The 20,067-nt window shown below is 37.7% G+C and overlaps 1 protein-coding gene across 2 annotated transcripts in view; it reads left to right on the forward strand.

The window, feature by feature from the left end:
• Positions 1–20,067, forward strand: part of LOC127640371 (A-kinase anchor protein 13-like) — a 122,554-nt gene that overhangs the window by 42,720 nt on the left and 59,767 nt on the right. For both annotated transcript variants that reach the window (XM_052122885.1, XM_052122886.1), the window contains exons 3-7: positions 146–299; positions 5,331–5,645; positions 13,020–13,203; positions 16,226–16,418; positions 16,740–19,005. In XM_052122885.1, the coding sequence (XP_051978845.1) occupies positions 146–299; positions 5,331–5,645; positions 13,020–13,203; positions 16,226–16,418; positions 16,740–19,005 (3,112 nt within the window). The remainder of the gene's footprint in view (positions 1–145; positions 300–5,330; positions 5,646–13,019; positions 13,204–16,225; positions 16,419–16,739; positions 19,006–20,067) is intronic.

The following is a 20,067-nucleotide window of genomic DNA, read 5'->3' on the forward strand; positions in this document are numbered from 1 at the left end:
TATTAGCCCAATGGTATGACATTTTGGGTGGGATTTGTTATTTGAAATCTAGAAAAATACTTGAAAGTAGTTCAAATAGTAGTTTCGTGTACTTCTCCTTGAAATGCGTTATATAAACTATTTTCTCTCTATCTATCTTGTTCAGGGTGAGTGTTTGTTGACAGTCCAGCTCTGTGAAGAAGAGTGTGTTGAGGATGAAGAGGATGTAGAGTTTTACTTGCTGTTCCACGGCTCCACCCAGAGGCACGTTTCCAGCACTTTAAAAATCAGCCATGTCACACTGCAAGCCGTGTGCCCAGGTCAGTAATCAACAACACCAATGGTCTCTCACACGTTCTGGTTTCACTGTATTAGTAAGGACAGCTAAAACCAAACTTATTATCTAAGCCTTTACCTAAGATAAGACCTATCCCTTAAAGAAACCTTTTGATATCAGTAGATATAAAGTTAAACATGACTTGGCTGATTTATGAGCTTATAAAACTCCTCACAGGTCAGTTTTTGACAAGTCTTTCTAGATTTGCAAGGACACTTGCAAAGATTTTACCCTCACATAGCCAAACTTGTATACACACACACACACACACACACACACACACACACATTCCAGGATCGTTTGGAACTAAAATTCAAACATACAGTTACACATCTTGCATATTTTATCATTGGCAGTTAATTGTTAGCTTCTTCCTAGGACCAGATGCTCATTACCTGCCGACTTCAACTAATTTACATTCCAGTCATGCCAGATCTAGTCCAGAAATTGCTTGGCACATCATTCTTGTCCAATTATTCACCCACTAAATTGTCCCAGTTACCACAGGGCCTCTGTTTGACTGGGCTCTGGCCCAGAGATCATGCTGTTGAGCTGTTCCAAATGTCTCTGTGCGGTGTCGAAAGAGTCATGTATATACACTCTTGCTCGATTTAGGACAGCATACACACAGTGCCTTGTAATAATCAGACATGTTCTTACTGTAAGAACATACCTGATATGGGTGTGCAGCGAAGCCCATGATCTGTATCTGTTCATATGACAAAATTATCTGTATCTGTATCTGTCTCTGTATTTGGATAGAAACGGGGGTGGGCGGGGCTTAAACCAGAAGTGCATCAAAACTAAATGAAATGCACATTTCTAAATGTTACTCTCACAATTATAGTTTCTATTAATAAGATATGCCTTGTATATGTCTTTTCATAAAAATATAATAATAATAAATTATAATAACAATAATAGTAATTATTATTATCTTTATATCTTTTTTTAATTATTATCTTTTTTTTAAACATTAACTGAGGAATATACGGGTCGGCCGCTAATCGCAGGGTTGGTGGTTCGATTCCCGTCCCACATGACTCCACATGCCGAAGTGTCCTTGGGCAAGACACTGAACCCCAAGTTGCTGCTAATGGCAGGCTAGCGCTTTCCATGGCAGCTCTGCCGCCATTAGTGGGTGAATGGGACACAGTGTAAAGCACTTTGGTAACCTCTGAGGTTAAAAAAGGTGCTATATAAGTGCAGACCATATGTTGTGGTTTCTCCTGGTATTTCTGATATTAATATCTGCTTGAAACAGACTTTTGTTTTTCTGTGCATGTATAACAACATTATTCTTGTGGCAGGAGGTGTCAAGCAAAATGTTAAATATCAAGCAAACATTTTGCAGTGAATAATAAATACAAATTCAAACATTAAAAGAAATGAAAATAAATCAATATAGCCTGCAAACAGGTGAAAGTCCCGTAAGTCTATCAGGAATTTTTACGAGATGACACCATTATTTAGTGAGGTAATAATAATAATAATAATAATAATAAAAAAAAGCTAATAATAAATGGTACATGGTACAATATGGTACAATAATAATGTTACATTTATATAGTACTTTTCCAGAGTTCAAGAACACTTAACATTCTTAAAATTTAGCACAGTTTAAAGGAGGAGGAAAAAAAAAAATATTGAGTATGTTTCAGTATATAAGGAGGAATTTTCGGAATAGATGAATATGCTACTCTATGCAGTATTTAAAACTTTATGGAGCATTAAAAAAAATTCAGAATAAAGTCTTAACCACATAATTACCTTAATCGCTGATGTGGATATAAATGTGGTCAACTTTAAGAGATGGATACATGTTGACAAGCTCTGACGTGAAATCAACACTTAAGGTCAGGAGTTTAGGCTGTAAATAAATGCATGGGAGTCACGTGTGATACATTAACAAGGCTTTACAAGAAGTATTAAGTGTAGTTAATGTTACACTTGACAAGCTCCAGACACACACAATTAACACAGACCACAAACGGTTAAGATTGTGCCCATTCGATCTGAAATCACATGTGCACATTTCCATTTCTAAGGTTTACACTTTAGAAATATTGACTGCGCAGATTCATAAATTTGTTGCAATTTTGGATATGTTTATTTAAAATGTTTCTTTATCCTTGTGCTTCCTGGATAATCAGTCATATTAATATTTTGTATATTATTCAGATGAATCTGTTGTTTGTTCTGAAGTAATTATTCATGCCTTTCCCAATAAGGTATTGGGCTTCGGGCACATCCCTAATATCTGAATAGGATTAATTCTTTGACCAGCATCTCGACTACAGTTGCTTTTACTGTACTTAGAATTAGACATTTGAACAAACCCCTAACCCTAATTATTGGACTTCGATGCATGACATGTCTGTTACAGACATGAATTGTCTCAAAGATATGTGATACTTCATATGCCACTGCCTGAACCTTGGACCAAAATGACCTGCCGGTGAACTGTGATGCACCTCAATGATCTCTGCCTGCATCACCTCGGTCTAATGATGGACTACACTCTTGAAATGGAATACGTAGACTATCAATTAATTGCCAATAAAAGCCTTCATCAGCCAAATAACAAAGGACAATACATCTATATGAACTTCTGTAGTTAATCCAGGATGGACTTCAAAGACATAGTCATTAATCTTAGTTCACATAAAATCTGTTTACATTTTAACAACATGTTAACACTTTATTTAACTAATTTTAAACCATGACTTGCACTGCACATAAATAACTAATATTGGCATTATATGCATGATGTTAACCAGAGGGGAACTGACCCCCCACAGTGAGTCTGGTTTCTCCCAAAGATATTTTTCCCCATTAACCAACATCTTATGGATTTTTGTATTCCTTGCCACAGTTGCCTTTGGCTTGCTCACTGGGGTTCTAAATACAATTATTATTACATTTTATATAAAATTTACAATCATATTTAATCAAACTAAACAATGATCACTCTTAAGACTTTATCGATATTACGGTTTCATTTTCTGCTAAATCGTGATCTTCTGTAAAGCTGCTTTGAAACGATGTGTGTTTTGAAAAGCTCAAAACAAATAAAAATGACTTGAATTATACCTCAGATCGTGCAACTTGTGAGGTGTGCTCTAACTTTTCTAAGCAACTGGAATAAATTTGAAGATAAAATGGGAGAAACATATCCCATGGGCTTTAATTGAAGGAGGGACCCGTGGCAAACGGCACCCGTATTTTCTTCAGAAAATGTCAAAACTCTTCTTTTATGTTGTATCACAAAATTGCATAAAAGAGAACCATCTAGCATTTTACATTAATAGAGCCTTAAATAGGCACAATTCATTGCTTTTATCAACTAAAGATTGACGTTGTTAACAATAATGTTCAAGAGATGTTATTGTTTCCAAGGAACCGGTTGCGTTGCACTCTTACATAGTATTTATAAAAAAAAAAGTAGAGCTCAATAGTCCTCCCATTTATCATATTACTAAGATTCAAAGCAAAAACCTTTAGGCAGTTCTATAGAGGGCCACAGTAGATGTAGTGTAATGGAATCCTCTCCGGACTTTTGGCACCGGTTGTGTAATCACCCCTCCGGTGGAGCACTTAAAGGCTTTTCAGCAGCATGAAGAATGGCCTAGAGTTTGGTGGTATGTTGAACATTATGCTATATTTGCAATGGTTTAGCTGGAACATAAAATTTAGCTACGTCTCTATTATTGTGATGATATTAATGCACTTTTATTTGGCGTGAAGTTCCTGAAAGAGCATGAAATTAGACTAGTTTCACTGACCTTCATTGTCTCATTACTTGCGAGCAATTTAAACGTCAATAATGGTGAAACAGAATTCCAAGGTGAGTAGGATTAAATTCAGTTCCGTTTATCATTTAGAACTGGCCGTTTCAATTGATCAATTCAAAATGAATTGTCCCTGCATGGCATTTATGTATTATTATGTATTAAAATGTTTTAGTAAAAATATATGTTGGTTAATATGGCTGTTGTTGTTATCGCAATGAATGATATTGGTGCATATTAATGAAAATGTAAAAAACAAACAAATATTATTTGCGTAATTTAGCAAGCAGAAAAGAAACTGTTGATAACATGCACTAATTATTTAAATATATATATTATACAGTGTGTGTGTGTGTGTGTGTGTGTGTGTGTGTGTGTGTGTGTGTGTGTGTGTGTGTGTATATATATATATGTTACTAGTATATATTAACATAAATGCGCTTATGGAAGTATATATTATGTACGATGTATATTTACAGTACATACACAGAATAAATGTGTGTTTGTTTATGTAAATATGTATTCAAAAGATTGACAAATATCAAGAAATAATTTTTTTTTTTTTTAGCACAGCCCTACTTTCAACCTTCTCTCTCTGCTGGAGGTCCACACTTTGCTTTTTTCTAAACATTTGGTTACCAAGACATCCTTATCACCTAAAACGGCTCAAATGCTTTGAACTCAGACGGATACCCCACTGAGATGTTTTGGTCAAACAAATCTGGTGCAAGTGAGTGTGGATGTGTGTATCTACACACATCCACATTTTCTGGAGTGTTTGTCCTTGCAATATGTTGTTGCGGTGACATCTCATGACTGTATTGATACAAGACAGGCCTCCTGGCAGCCCTCACAATGAAATTCTAATTATAGAATGTCACCACTCTCCTGCAGTTTTGCTTCTCAGTCATGGAAATAAATTGGTGTTAATGCACAAACATATCTCTGTAATTATATCCGTCTCAGCTCAACTTTATGCAGTCAAACAATTTTTCATCTGCGTGACTTCCAAAATCCTGCATATGAAGCAACATCTCGTTTTTATTAATGTTAAGCTGATTTATAGGAGACCTGCTTGTTTAATTTGAGAAAAATGGCTGTTAGAAGTTGTCAAGAGTCAGTTTAGTAATTAATTATTGTTAAAAAGAGACACATCTGGTTATCTAAATACTTTTTGAATGGAGATTGAACTTAACAATCTTTCGTCTATTGTTTCCCAACAGCTCATGATCGCAGCGAAACTGTGCGTGTCACACTGTGCCAGGCGCGACCCGGGGGCTCAGTGGACCCTGTGGCAGAGGAACACTTTCAGTTCGTGCAGGACCTCGCCCTCGACATGGCCCAGTTCCTGGTCAACGCGGCTGGGAAGACCGAAGGGGCACTGCTGCTGGACGAGTGTCAGATCCCCCTAAAGGAGTGCGAGAGGTTGGATGACACTCTGGCCCTCGCCCTAAAACACCTCCCTTTACCATCAGGCTGGAGTGTGCTGGGCACAGACTTTCCCATAGACACGGGCCCTGAAACGAGTTCGGGAATTGGTGAGTAGGCTCTGTTTTATGTTTTATGAAGTCTTGCACTTCAGACTGATCTGGTTTAACAAAGCTTAGACCGTGGGCATTATATTTTCAGGAGAGACCTTCAAGCCCAGACCTGAACACACATGTGTATTTTGTGTTTTAAGTGGTGGGTTGGTTCACACTGTTATTCCATTCTAGCCTTATTTTCCTCCTGCTTGTCATTATATCAAGCCAGGAATGCCATTTCAGATAATCTAAAAGCAAACATTCCCATCCTAATAAAGTGCTCTTTTTGGCATGCTGCATTTATGCAGCCTATTAAGTCGGGCCATGGACCAGTTTCAAAGCTGATTGTAGATGCTTTTGATAAATGGCAGGAATTCTGGTTGTCACTGACTTAGAATTGCATTTCATTTGGATTTAGCAGGAAGGTTCTTGTTTAAAGATTATGCTGTATTCTTAAATGCTCTCTGATACCCCTTTTCCACCAAAATTCTGCTGTAGCTGGAGCTTTGCTGGGGGATATGCAAAGCTCTGTCAGAACCGGTCCCCATTGCAACAGCTGCATTGCAATCTTTGGTTCCAAATTTTACTTGTAGTTTTGAGAATTTTTTTAACATTGGCAACTAATTTATTTCTGCATCTTGTCATCATGAGCTGGCTTTGATGTAATGCTCAAAAGTTATTGAAATATATAAACACTCACTGACCACCTTATTAGGTACTGTACACCTACTTATTCATGAGATTTATCTAATCAATCAGTCCTTTGACAGCAGTGCAATGCATAAAACCTCTCAGATATGGGTCAGGAGCTTCAGTTAATGTTTACATCAACCATCAGAATGGGACAACGTGGCATGAGTTTTGGTGCCAGACGGGCTGGTTGGAGTATTTCTGTAACTGCTTATCTCCTGGGATTTTCATGCATAACTATCTTAAGAGTTTACACAGAATGGTGTCAAAACATCCAGTGAGCAGCAGTTCTACAGACGGAAACACCTTGTTGATGAGAGCGGTCAACAAAAAATGGCCAGGCTTGTTCAAGCTGACAGAAAGGTTACGGTAACTCAGATAAACACTCTGTAGAATTGTCATGAGCAGAATAGCATTTCAGAACATATCAAACCTTGAGGCAAATGGGCTACAACAGTAGAAGACCATGTCAGGTTCCAATTATGTCAGCCAAGAAAAGAAAACTGAGGCTGCATTGGCAACAGGCTCACCAAAACTGGACAGTTAAACACTGGAAAAACATTGCCTGGTCAAACATTGCCTGGTCAAACATTGCCTGGTCTGATCAATCTCGATTTCTGCTGAGGTACACTGCTTGGCCATTTTCCGTTGACCGCTCTCATCAACCAGGCATTTTCATCTGCAGAACTGCCACTCACTGGATGTTTCCATTCTGAGTAAACTATAGACTGTTGCAGGAACATCCCAGTAGATCACCAGTTACAGAACTACTCAAACCAGCAGGTCTGGAAACATAACTCATGCCACGGTCGAAATCACTGAGATCAATATTTTTTTCAATTTTGATGGCTGATGTGACAATTAACTGAAGCTCCTGACCCATATCTGAGAGGTTTTATGCATTGCACTGATGCCACACAATTGGCTGATTAGATAATCCCATAAATAAGTAGGTGTACAGGTTTACCTAATAAAGTGGTCACTGAGGGTAGAGTAAAATTCATAGCAGTCAATTCACACACATGGTATTTGTAAAACAATAATTTTATTCCTGTCAATCATGGAATTTATAGTCAATTAGCTTTGAAGCACAACAACAATTGGAACAGGGGTGTCCATCAACATCAGAAGCCCACACCGGCACCTTTTAGTTAGAAATGTGGAAGAATTTCAATTAAACAGTTGTGCAAGCACTAAAATACATATTTCTTGAAATATATGCACACAAACCCATGTAAATACTGTATGTGCGCATATGACTGTGTGGCCATGTAGAGTTACCAGTGTTTTCAGAGGATGTACACAACAAACGTGACCAAAATACAGTTTTATTGTGGCTTTGTTGCTGCCGCTCAACCAGACAGGAACTCAAAGGGGAAATGTAAATATACATTCAAAGGATTAAAATGATGGTTATCAACCTGAACAAAAGCAAACAAATGATTGAAAAGATATCTGAACAAGTCAAAAAGCTAATTGCTGGAAAACTACAAAATGGGGCCATGCGGAGAGCTTTCCAGACAAGCCCAAACGCCTTCCCTACAGAATGTGGCGGAGGTCTTTCTGCATGGCCACATGCTCATCAACTGTAATCCACAGCAGAAATATGAGCTTGTATGTATTAAGTGTGCTTGGAAGACTGCGTGGATCCGGCCGATCTGTCGTTTTGATGACAACCATTGCATTGCGGGAAATCATTAATCAGAGCAGCTGACGGAACATCTAGCTTGCTGCAAGTCCTGATTCACGGCTATCATGTGACTCGTGCTTGACTTTAAAATCCTTTTCCAAAATCTTTGAACAGAAGGTTATTTCTTTTTTAAGCAACATGTAACTGGACAAGATATGGGATGTTGATTGCCTAATGTTGATTACCACAAAAAATCATTTTGTCTCATCTTGAGCAGTGAGCGGCAGTTCTGTGGATGGAAATGCCTTGTTTATTAGAGAGGTCAACAGAGAATAGCCAGACTGGTTCGAACTGACAAAGTCTATGGTAACTCGGATAATCGCTCTGTACAATTGTGATGAGGAGAATAGCATCACAGAATGCTATTCTGAGATGCGGGCTGGCACTGTTTTGGCTGCATTAGGAGGACCTACACATTATTAGGCAGGTGGTTTTAATGTTGTGTCTGATCGGTGTGTTTATATATATATATTTGAAGCAATAAGTGTGGTCACAGAAAGGCACTTATAATGATGAATGGGGCTAGTTCAACATCAAAATACACATGATTTCTAACGTATAGCCACAAGGATGTTCCAAGCTTCTTGGAGAATTTGCCATGGTTCTTGTATCTATTTAGGCTGTCTAAATTGCTTCTGTCTCTTCTTGTAATCCCAGACTGACTTAATTTTTCAATGGGGGGCACTGTAGTAGTGTAGTATTAATATAAGCAATCATGTAGTGCTGTTGAATGTAAACACTGACTGATGCTGACTTCACATCACCTTACTGGCTCATATTACACAAAAGAAATTATCTTTTGCCACCACCTGCTGGCTAACATATGTAATGCCTAAAAATTACATGCAAAGAGACACATATACAGAAGCTCTTAACACATCTGCACTGCTCTTACACTTTAGATTAGAATGTCATGAACACAAGCGGAGTGATACACACAGTAAAGGGTCCGAGTGACGATGGTGTGAGACCATCATTGCTCATGGAACGTCTCATCCAATCAGATTCAAGGACCAGAACTAACTGTTGTGTTATATATATATATATATATATATGAAGCAAAAAGTGTGGTCACAGAAAGGCACATACAATGATGAATGGGGCTAGTTCAACATCAAAATACTCACGATTTCTAATATATAGCCACAAGAAAAACTTAATACATCTTAACATAATTTAAGTGTGATAAATTCTGGGACCACCATTATGACGTTTACCAGATTACAGGATTTACAGGCAGTATGGTGTCATGACAACAAAGTTGTAATACTGTATATAACTTTAAACAGATAATTTTAGTAAGCAATGTTATCACACTAAAATCATGTAATATGTTACATCTTTTGCTATATTTTTTGAAAAGGTGTGTATTTTTAAGTTTATTGAAAAGTCCCTTTTATTTCCATTGTTATTGCCTTACTCTAACTTACATTTTTGCTTTTTTTAATAAATAAGGAATGAGTCTAAATAATATTTCTGTTAATGAGCTATATTTCACAAATGCTGAGAGTTTAACTTGTATTGAACCTGGAAAATTTGTTTAAAAGCCTTGTTTAGCACAATGGATGATTGGCAGTTGAGTAGGCAGTCCTACGCTGTTGTCCTACACACATAAGGACGGATTATCATTTGCGCTACAAATGCGATATTTCCATGCATTTTTAACTACTTTGTGTTTGAGTGATCCATTCACAAAATGTTCTAGTCCCCATTTACAACTGTTTTCAGTTGCAGTCCAATTGTGCTTGAAAAATTCAAGATGCATCTTAATTAGTAACCTGAAATCCAGCCAGCATTGTTAATGCAAGGGTGGTGAGATTTGGACCGTTGGCAGCGAGAGATAAGCGCTAACAAAGGGTAAACGAGCTAAATGACATAATTCTAAGCACGGCTTATCTCCTGTTAACAGCCATGGTCTGAAATAACTCATACAGTCAAGCATCTGAAAGTGCTGTTGCTTTTTCATTCCATGTTCAGAACATAGAAAAAGCACTTGAGAAAGTGAGAAGACAATTGCAGATTTTATTTGTACCTGAGAACACGTTGGTAACATTTTATATTTCCTGCATATTTAGATTATAGTTACTATAGACCCTCCCTGCTAATGCGGTCCATTATAAAGGGAACTTTCTAACTTGGTACATTTAAAAAAATTATTTTTTGCAAAGTTAACAATAAATGCAGTTCAATTGCAGGCTGTGTATGTTTGGTAGGTTGGTTCAAAAGAAAGCAGTGACATCAGCAAGATTTCATTACCTTTACAAGCAGCCACTGAAAATAGACATACTTTTGAACTTAGTATTTTAATAACTGATATCAGGATAGTTTAAATGAAGATTGTGACTACTCATAAACTATGTTGTTACTCTGCCCAAGTTGCAAACATAATTTGGTTTTCTTTACAAAAAGTTTCTATTTGTTTGCATTTGTAAAAACAATATGTATCATGAACTAACAAAAAAACTATGTATGTTTACAGCATTTATTAATCTTTGTTCATTTTAATTTATGAAAATGCAATTGTTAATTGTAAGTTTGTGTTAATAGTAAACACATGAATGGTTTCCACCAAACCTTCAATATGACACTTGTGAATGTCTGGCCACTTTCTGTTGACCTCTCATCAACAAGGTGTGTTCGTCTGCAGAACTGGCACTCACTGGATGTTTGTTTTTGGCACCATTCAGAGTAAATTCTAGAGACTGTTGTGCATGATCAGCAGTTACAGAAACACTCAAACCAGCCCTTCTGACACCAAAACTCATGCCACAGTCAAAATCACAGAGATATTTTTTTTCACCATACCGATGGCTGATGTGAATATTAACTGAAGACTTTATTATATTAAACTGCCCCTATTTTTTGTTTAAATGTTTAGCTATCAGCAAAAAGTCAATATGTGCACCTTTTAAATACATAAATGTATTTTTTTTATTTATTTTTTTACCAAAAATAAAATGCCATTTTTTTGTAAGTGGTAAGTGAAAATATTGGCAGGGCGAATACAAATACTTTTCGGAAAAATAGAGTTCCTAGAGCTGACCTGTCTGTCGTGAGAGAGGGCCTTGTCGTGTAATATCTCCACAAGTACTGCCATTTGTCACAGCTGGCACTGGGGACATTGAAAAGCCCTGAAACTGGAGCTACACATGGGCATCTTGCCCAGTGTATCAGCAGGTATTTGCTGCCAACAGTTCAGTCTTATGTGAAATTAAACGCAGAGCATTATAAATAAATAAATAAATAAATAAATAAATAAATAAATATATATATAAATATAAATAAATAAATAAATAAATAAAACAAATATTGTCTGCAGTAAACTAAAGGAGTGTTTCCACTGTGTGACTTTCCAAATACTTTGTGAGATACTAGCTTGGAATTTGGTGGGATTCAGACATGTTGCATGGCATGTAATCCACCACTTATATTTATGGGAAAACTAAGCATTGGATTCTCCCGTAATAGCGGAAAATGTGATGTACAAGGGTATCTCCTTTACAGTGATTGACTTTTAAAATGATTAGTAGCTCTATTTCAAATTAGTTATAGATTAGTAGCATTGCCAACCTAACATTCCCTTTTCCCTTTTTTGTATTATGAGTGTTTGTAGTGGATTAAGTATCAGTTTCATCTGGTTACTAAACAGATCTGGTTGTTTCTTGAGGTCAGTTCTTTAGTTTATTAAATTAGACATTACTGTTCTTGCTCAAGTCTGTGTATTTGTAAAGACGACATGTTTTTTGTTTGTGTATTCTTTCAAAAGTAATTTTTTGCAGTCAACATTATTTATTGTTAGGCTTTTTCTTAAAAGCCTAAACAATAGCCAATGCTGATGCCATTGTTTTGTGTTTAGTTTTTTTGTTTTGCATTGTTTTTGTTTCTTGTGTATTCTTACAAAGTTTTTTTATAAAAATTTTTGCAAACATTAGGTTTGATTAAACTAAACGTTTTACCGGTAACAATACTTATTTATTGGGGTGCCGATGCATATTGTATTGTATTATATTATATTGTTTTGTATTCATATTATAATGTTATTTTTTTAATTCTTTTGGAAATTAAAATTTTCTAGGTTTGCACTGCTCTAAATATTTTTTTTACTTGACTGTAAGCTTTTTTGTGAACGTCAAACTTTCTCGCAAGCCATACTCATGTCCGATTTGTGACAGACTCTTAAGTTTGTTGTTTTCGATTAATTGGTCAAATTGGTTTACAAAGTGGTATAAATGATTCATTATAAAAACAGTTTGAATCTAAATTATTATTATTATTAATCTAGTGGCAATGTCCACGTTTGAGTTCTTGCCTGTTGTGTCTCAAAACACTGTTTAGTGATCCACAGTTTTTTTTTTTTTTTTTTTCCCCAATACCAGATTGCACCTCACCACACTTTTATTTTCTTCTCCCTGCTGGGGGCTTCAGATTGGTTGTTGGATTGTCAGTGGGCCGATTTAAATGAGGGCAGTCTCATTCTCAGCCTCTCATTAACCAGCAAGAACAATCCTTCCTCTGTCTCTATTGCTTTCACAGAGAGGCTCATTCAAGCTCACAGAACTTTTTAAAACGGCACTCTGTAATCTCTGCTTTTATGATAAACACCTTCAAATATCATAACATCTTTCACTCCAGGACCTACCTTGGGCTGAATTCTCAGTCCTCGTTGTAAATGATCTATTGAAATTATGTTTGCACAAGTTTGTCAGGAGATTCTGATGACAGAGTTCGAGGGAATTTTGAGGTGGCTCTAGTTGGAAGGCTTTGCCTTCTGTTATTGGCTCTGCAGTTGCAGGGGGGCGGGTCTTTCAGCTCTGAAGCCCCCTTGGAGCAGTGAATGTGGCACTATTCTGAAGCAGCACTTTTCTTTGTATCATTTTATGCTTGCTTATTAGTTACTAATGGATTTTGTTGTTTGTTTGAAGGACAATTGGTCGTCAAGAAAGAAAATTGATTTGTTGGAACTTTGGAGAATCTGAAACTTAACTGGACTTTATTTTTCTTTTCTATAGAACCTGGTCCGCAAGACACCCTTTTGCACTTTGCAGCGAAACGTGGGCTACGCAAGGTAGCGCTCTTTCTCCTCCAGCAGCCCGGGGGAAGAGAGGCTCTACGACTCCCCAACAAACAGGGTCGTACGCCGGCCGGGGTCGCCCAGAAGAGAGGACACTCGCAGCTCCAGAAACTTCTCACGGAGTGAGTTCTGATGCACCACTGACATAAACACAACATGACCATTGTGTAACAATTGTGCGTAGGTTATACAAACAGGAACAAGGATCTAGTGGTCTATACAACATGATTGTCAAATGATGAATTATGAATTCATGAGAAAAAAATTGCTTATTACCTTCTTGTGCCTTTAGTCAGTTTTGGCATCTTTGGATGAATAGATTCGAGAATTCTATCATTACTGCCATACGTTTTCATTACATTATGAGAGTTACTGACACATGCTAAAGAAGTCTGTTGTAGTGCGAGGGGGTGGGGGATAAGAGCACAGCACAAGGACAGGCCATGTGGCTTTGAGCACTTTGTAAACGGTTAATGCCACAAAGGCATTTCCAGTCTTACTTTTCAAAGCAAGCCTTTGCAATCTGCATGAAACCTTTTTTTAGCCAGCAAGATTTTTTCCTAGATTTGCTAGGAAAATTGGCTATACCTGAATGTGTAATGCAGACGTTTACCTTTATCAGTTTCCTCTAACCAGTGCTCTCACTGTTTGTGACTGGCAACCCTGAATGGGACTGGTTCCATATGTTCCCCTACATGACTATTCTAAAATAGGGCACCAGTCTGTGAATGCCTCAAGCAAGTATCACCTTTTAAACCCTGGTCATATATTTTTTAGATCTGTGTGGGAGAGGGCATTGCACTTGGCCAGTGCTGGATTTGGTCTAATTCTTATTTTGTTCCATGTTTGATCTGGTTGAGAGTCTTTATTATTGTTTTATGCTAAGCATCACTATAACTATTGCTCATAGTTGGGTTCATTTAAAAAAAAAAAAATGTTTTTTTTTTAACTTAACCTTTAGAATTAAACATTTTTTGTAATAAAATGAATCTGTTGAACATTGGTGGTGTTTATCATATTGCACTCAGTTGTCTCCGTTTAAAGCACTGCTTTGCAGTGATTTTACCATGGTTTGAGTAGGTAACTCCGCTTAACATTAATAATGTCACTGTAACTTACAGTCTGACATTGATTGTTTTAAGAAGAGGGCATTTTCACAAAGGCAGCATTTACTCTGTTTGAAAAGCTCATGAGAAATGTGGACTGTGACTCATGTAACCATTAGCTGTGTCACCCAGACTGATGTCCACAGGGCTGCCCAGCTTTGGTTAATTCATTGAAATGTGATTGCTGAAAGATGGATACACCAGGGCCAAGGCTAGCGTGTGATCTGTGTATTTCGTTGGTGGCTTCTCTATGACGCTTTGATTCACTTTAGTCACGGCCTTGTGTTTGCATGTTGTTTTATTGTTGTTGTTTTTAAACCATATTTGTTTTTCCCTTAAACCTTAAGAATAAGTGTTTAAAAATAAAGTGGTAATAGTGACGATCTGTTTTTCAAAGAAATCCTTAATGAAAACTTTTCATATTGATTATGCAGAACTCTCTATGAATTTATGAATTTGGTCATCTTTGAATCAATGCACAAGGCTGGTCCGTTTTGGCAATTGAGAAATCCCATGACTTTTCACTTGCTGAGACAGTGCAGTAATTTATTCTCCATTAAACACAGTTATCAAATTTAAAGGAATATTCGGGTTCAATACAAATAATTTGTTTTTTTTTAAAGAAACTAAAATCCAGGTAACAGTGAGACACTTACAATAGAAATGAATGGGGGCCAAATTTTAAACGTTTAAGTACTGTTTTTAAAACGTAGGCTTAACATTTCTGCAATTTAAAGCTAAAAAAAAATTCACCATTCACTGCCATTGTAACCTTGATTTAAAAAAAATAATAATTTAATTTAGAAAAGGAGGAATAAGCCGGAATTAATTTTTGTGGTAATCACCGTTATGCCACATATACTGTCGATTGAGCGTATCTTGTATTGGACCCGGAATTTTCCTTTAAGTTAATTCTGCTGCAGATTGAGCAGACAGCCCACCCCCCAATGTGAACATTTTGTGCAGATGGGCATAGTCATTATTGTTATTTATTATTGTTGTTTTTATTATTATTGATTATTGAAGATTTTTTTCGCCTCTAGTGTCTAAGAGTCCAGTTCTTCTCTCAACTGGCTAATGTTCAGGCTGCCTAAAATATTCCACTCAGGTCTGCAAGACAATTAGAGCTTCTCTTTTTCACTCTGCACTCTTTAGTTTCCTGTGAATGATGTTGCTATGGATACACTTTTGGACCTTAGATTACAGAGCAGGTGAACTTCGACTGAAGTTCCTTAAATGTAATATAGAATAGAATGTTGTCAAACGACTGAACCAGTGGAATTTTTTATACAGCTTTTAGACATGCATAGTGCAGAATGCAATGTAAATGCAATACAATAAAAACTATATCTGATCATTGGACCTTTTTTGCATTTTCCGGTTTGGAATGTGGAATTGTGGTGAATAGGTGACCACGGCAAATATGACTTTTGAGTTCCTATTTACTATTACGTTTCCACAACTTAAAAAAAATAAATAAAAATAATAATAAACATAGTGTTGGATTACAGCAGTCAGATGAGAGATTTTTAATATTTTTTTTAAAACTAATGCCAGGTAACGTAACAAAATGTTTAATGTTATAATTGCGGAAATACCCCATCACTGTCTAAGAAAAGGGTCAGTACACTAAACAATACCATGCACTATATACAATATACAATATTCAAAATACCCACAAACTATGATGAAGTTCAGACAGATATCGTGCTGTTTACCTCTGTTAACATAAGAGAAAGCAGAACAGGTTTGGCAAAGTGAGTCTATTTTGTCCATCTAAAGCAACATTGATCTCAAAGAACAGGAATTTCAGTGTAGAGTTATGACGGATGCAAACCTGTTTTAAGTTTAGCCAAGTTGATTAATGCATGAACGAGTGATTTTGTCACGCATGTTATCCTCTGTGTTCAATGGACCTACACAGATTCAGGATTCCAAATTACCTCACGTCCTCTGTAGGTGTGCTGGGTGTGTCCCTGCTGATTCAGAGCCTTAAGACGGGGCGTTTTCAAAGTTTGCTATGTTTGTGTTTGGGCAGGTTTGAGAACTTCTCGGAGTTAGAGACAAAGACATTCAAGTGGCGTTACCCAGGAGGGAGAGTTCTGCGACACCACCCCAAGCTAAATACCTACACCCTGGCGCTGGAGGACTTGCCAGGGAGTCCCCCACCTAGTCTGCAGTGTGATGTGGAAGAGCTCCAACATCTTATTCAGTCACATCAGAAGAACAAGGTGAGGCACGTTTCGGAGGCCTCCATAGCAGTAGCTGGGTTTTATTTTCTCGCTCTGCCACAGTGATATTTCCAACTGTGTCTGCTCTGCAAGGATGTTTTCTTTTGTGCTAAAACTCTGCAGGAGGTAGCTATCTATGACTAGAGGAAGTGACTAAAAGCAGATCACAGCCTAGACTGTTTCTTCTGTCTCTCTCTCTCTCCTGCTCTCTTTTTGTACACACCCTGACATTCTCTCTCTGGGTGAATATTTAATGTCAGATTTAATGAGGGTTTCATGAGTTGTGCTGCTTTATTTAATGTCTGTTTTTGATCTTTGTAGATTCAGGAAGATCCTCCAATACAATGCAAGCCAGCACTGTTGATTCTTAACCAAGACTCAAGTGAGAGTACAGAGCCTGCTGAGTTCAAATCATTGGACTCTGAGCATCAGGAATCCAGGGTTGAACAACAGCAAACCTGTGAATTGGTTTTAAGCAGCTCTGTTTTAGAAGATGAGTTGTGCCTTTGTCAGAACGGGACCGGAGACCATGTCCAATCACAGGATGGGAAGGCGGAGCCTGAAAGCCAGGCTGTAGGGGATTCTGTGAAGCTAACAGATAAAGATAACTGTGCTCAGTGGCGGGCAAAAGGCAATTCTGTGGCTTTCAGTGCCCCTTCCTGTGGAAAACATCAGGAGGAAGCTGATAGAGAGCTCTGCGTTATCTGTGCCAAACAGGGGGCTGATAAAGAGAACCAAGAAGAGTTAGAGGCTTCAGATACTGAAATTGACAATAAAGCTCAATCTGGAAACCCGGAGGTCCAAGACATGGGCCATACACAGTCTCAGGTTTCCCTTCCCACGGAAACGAGTCAGCCCTCGCGAATAGAGGAGAACGAGAGTTGTACCGATCTTAGTTGGAGAGGGGACTTACCAGAGGAAAGGAAAGAAGAGACCGGCTGCAGCCAGGAAATAGGCTCAAACTCCTCTGCACATTCTTCCTATGATTCGGAGAGAAACTGTCATAACGAAAGGAACGAGGACAATCTGGCTGCTGAAAGCTCCATGGTAACGGATGACTCTAAAGTTACTGAAATTCAGGTTAATTCTGAGGTTACCTTGTCTGAACAAAACAGTGCAACTGTTAATTCTGATAGTGGTGATGAGCCTCATGGTCGCCTTGAGACAGAGACAGGAAATGTCGGCGAGCACACGATATGCAACACGGAGTCAGTTTCTGGTTTGGTAACTGATGACAATAACATAAAGCAGAACTCTGGATTCAGTAATTCAGAGGGTGTCCTTTTGGAATCTATAAGTATTTGGCCAAACATGGCACCAGGACCTATCCATAAGGTTCGACAAGGACTTTCACCGGTTCCCGAGACATTTCTGGAGGGGCCAAATGTGGAGCCTTTGTTTGAGACTACAGAGGATTCACAACATTCTCAAGATGTCATGTCATCTTCAGAAACCGTATCAGAATGCCAGGAGATTCTATTGAATTACTCAGTCTGCGACATCAATGAAAAAGAAGGGGATTCCGATGGCAGCAATGAAGTATTGCTTTGTCAGTACGAAGGGTCTGAGGTAAGCAAAGCAGTATTAGCCCCTATTGAAACGATGCAGAACACTGAAGAATTCAATCAAGAAGTGGCTTCCAGTGAGGTAGCAGTTACAGAGAACATTGCTGACTCAGATTTGGATGAGATATCAAAGCCATGTGATGAAGCTATTTTGCCTGTTGAATTCAAAGCATTGATTGTAAATAACGTGCAACAGAATGCTTCTACAAAACAGTCTTCTGAACTTTCTAGCAAGGTGCCTAAAACAGATTTGTCAGACTCTATCTTAAGACTGGTTCCTGAGCAATGTTCTGGAGATACCCCAGAAGAACCATCAAATCCAGCACACAAAGTTTCTGCATTGAAAGGAGAACATGGAGAAAAGGATGTAACTCATGAGGAGTCACTACAGACAAATGAAATTGACTCCACTTCACAGGAAACAATCAGAAATCTCCCTGATCATTTGAAAATCACACACAATGACGATGCAGAATTGAAAGCAAAGATCGAGCTTCCAGAATCCTCCAAAGAGACTATCAACACGACATCAGAGCCTACCACAGGATGTCTGGGTGACCGAATTGAAGATTTTTCTTGTGCCTCAGCTCTAACAGAAAGTGAAGATAGTAGACCTCACAAAACTCCATTGATTGATGAGATAATAATCTCTGATGGTGAAGCACATGTTGACACGCCTACCAATATGAGTCAGACCACTGTCTCCGAAGATGTGGTGGCCTCTTCCATAGAGACCACCAGCGGTTCAGCTCTGGTGTTGAAAAACTCCATATCGGACCAATTCATTGCCTTATCCTCAAGTGTTGAGGTCACTTCCCTTATGGATATTAATAGTGGATTGCCCCAGGTTTTGGAACACACTTGCCCTGTGGATATAGACAATGGTTTGACTGAGCAACCGCAACCTTCAGACAGAGCTGAGAGCCTTAATGGATTACATGAAAATTCTCATGTCTGTTCAATAGAGCATAATGAAAAAGTTGAGCGGCATACTGCAGAACCACATGTGAAATCAATAACAGGTAAGGCATTTAGTTTAACATATTGTTGTGTGCAATCCTCTAATGACTATTATGATTGTTTTTTGGCAAGGTTATGATATTTTAGTCCTCCGAGATCAACCTGATATTAATATCAAGAGTGTCTACATTGCTGTTAATGAGTTTGAAAATTGAACCCAAAGCATAGTTATCTGTAATGCGCTATGCTTTCCTACTGTCATCCTATGAACAACAACTACTTGAAATTATCTGGAATCTTGTGCTGCTGCTAAACTGAGCTTACTTGTCATGTCATTCCATTAGACTATTCATAGCTGAGACTAATATGTTATGGTCTATTGTATTCCTAGACTTACTATTGTGTGTAGGAATACAATTGTGTTTGCCATGCGATTTATATTCTATGGTCATTGTAGGGTTATAATTGTTTAGGCCAATGTTTAAGTTTTTGTCTATAGTGTTAATATTTAGCAGAGTTCAGGTGAAGTTCTATGCGAGTTATGTTAGTTGAAACAAAGCGGTTTCGTTTTAAGCAATCATGGCATTAGGCCTCCATCAGAGTGGGAAAAGCCGCCTTCGTCATTCAGGTAACTGTGTTAATAGGCAGTATTTGTGAAGGGTAAAGTGTATTTGCAGCACACTGTATTGTGGCAACCCAGTGATATCAAGTTTGCTTCACATCATAAAACGAATACAACCAAAAACTCACTTGTAAACCTTTTTTTTTTTTTTTCCAAGTAGACGCCTAGCTCTTTTCCACATGAGTGAGGATTTTGCAATGTTCTACTAATAGCTGCTTACCGTATGGGTTATTTATATCACACAGAGCTTCTGACCTCATTTGTAAAGGAGGAATAAACTGCATCCTTTTCTCCTTATTTAACACTGTAAGGTTAAAAATGTAATGAAGTGTTGAGCAGTAATGGGTTTATCATTTGCTAATTTCTCTGTAAACAGAAATGTTCACTCTTGGGATATGAATCAGCAGAGAGTAAATATACGTTGATGTCATTTTGATTTGAATAGAAGTTTGTCTTTTAAAGAAGTCTCTAGTCTAGTGAATTTCTCTGAAACTGTACTTCT

The sequence above is a fragment of the Xyrauchen texanus genome, chromosome 49 (assembly GCF_025860055.1).
Source record: "Xyrauchen texanus isolate HMW12.3.18 chromosome 49, RBS_HiC_50CHRs, whole genome shotgun sequence".
NCBI lineage: Eukaryota > Metazoa > Chordata > Actinopteri > Cypriniformes > Catostomidae > Xyrauchen > Xyrauchen texanus.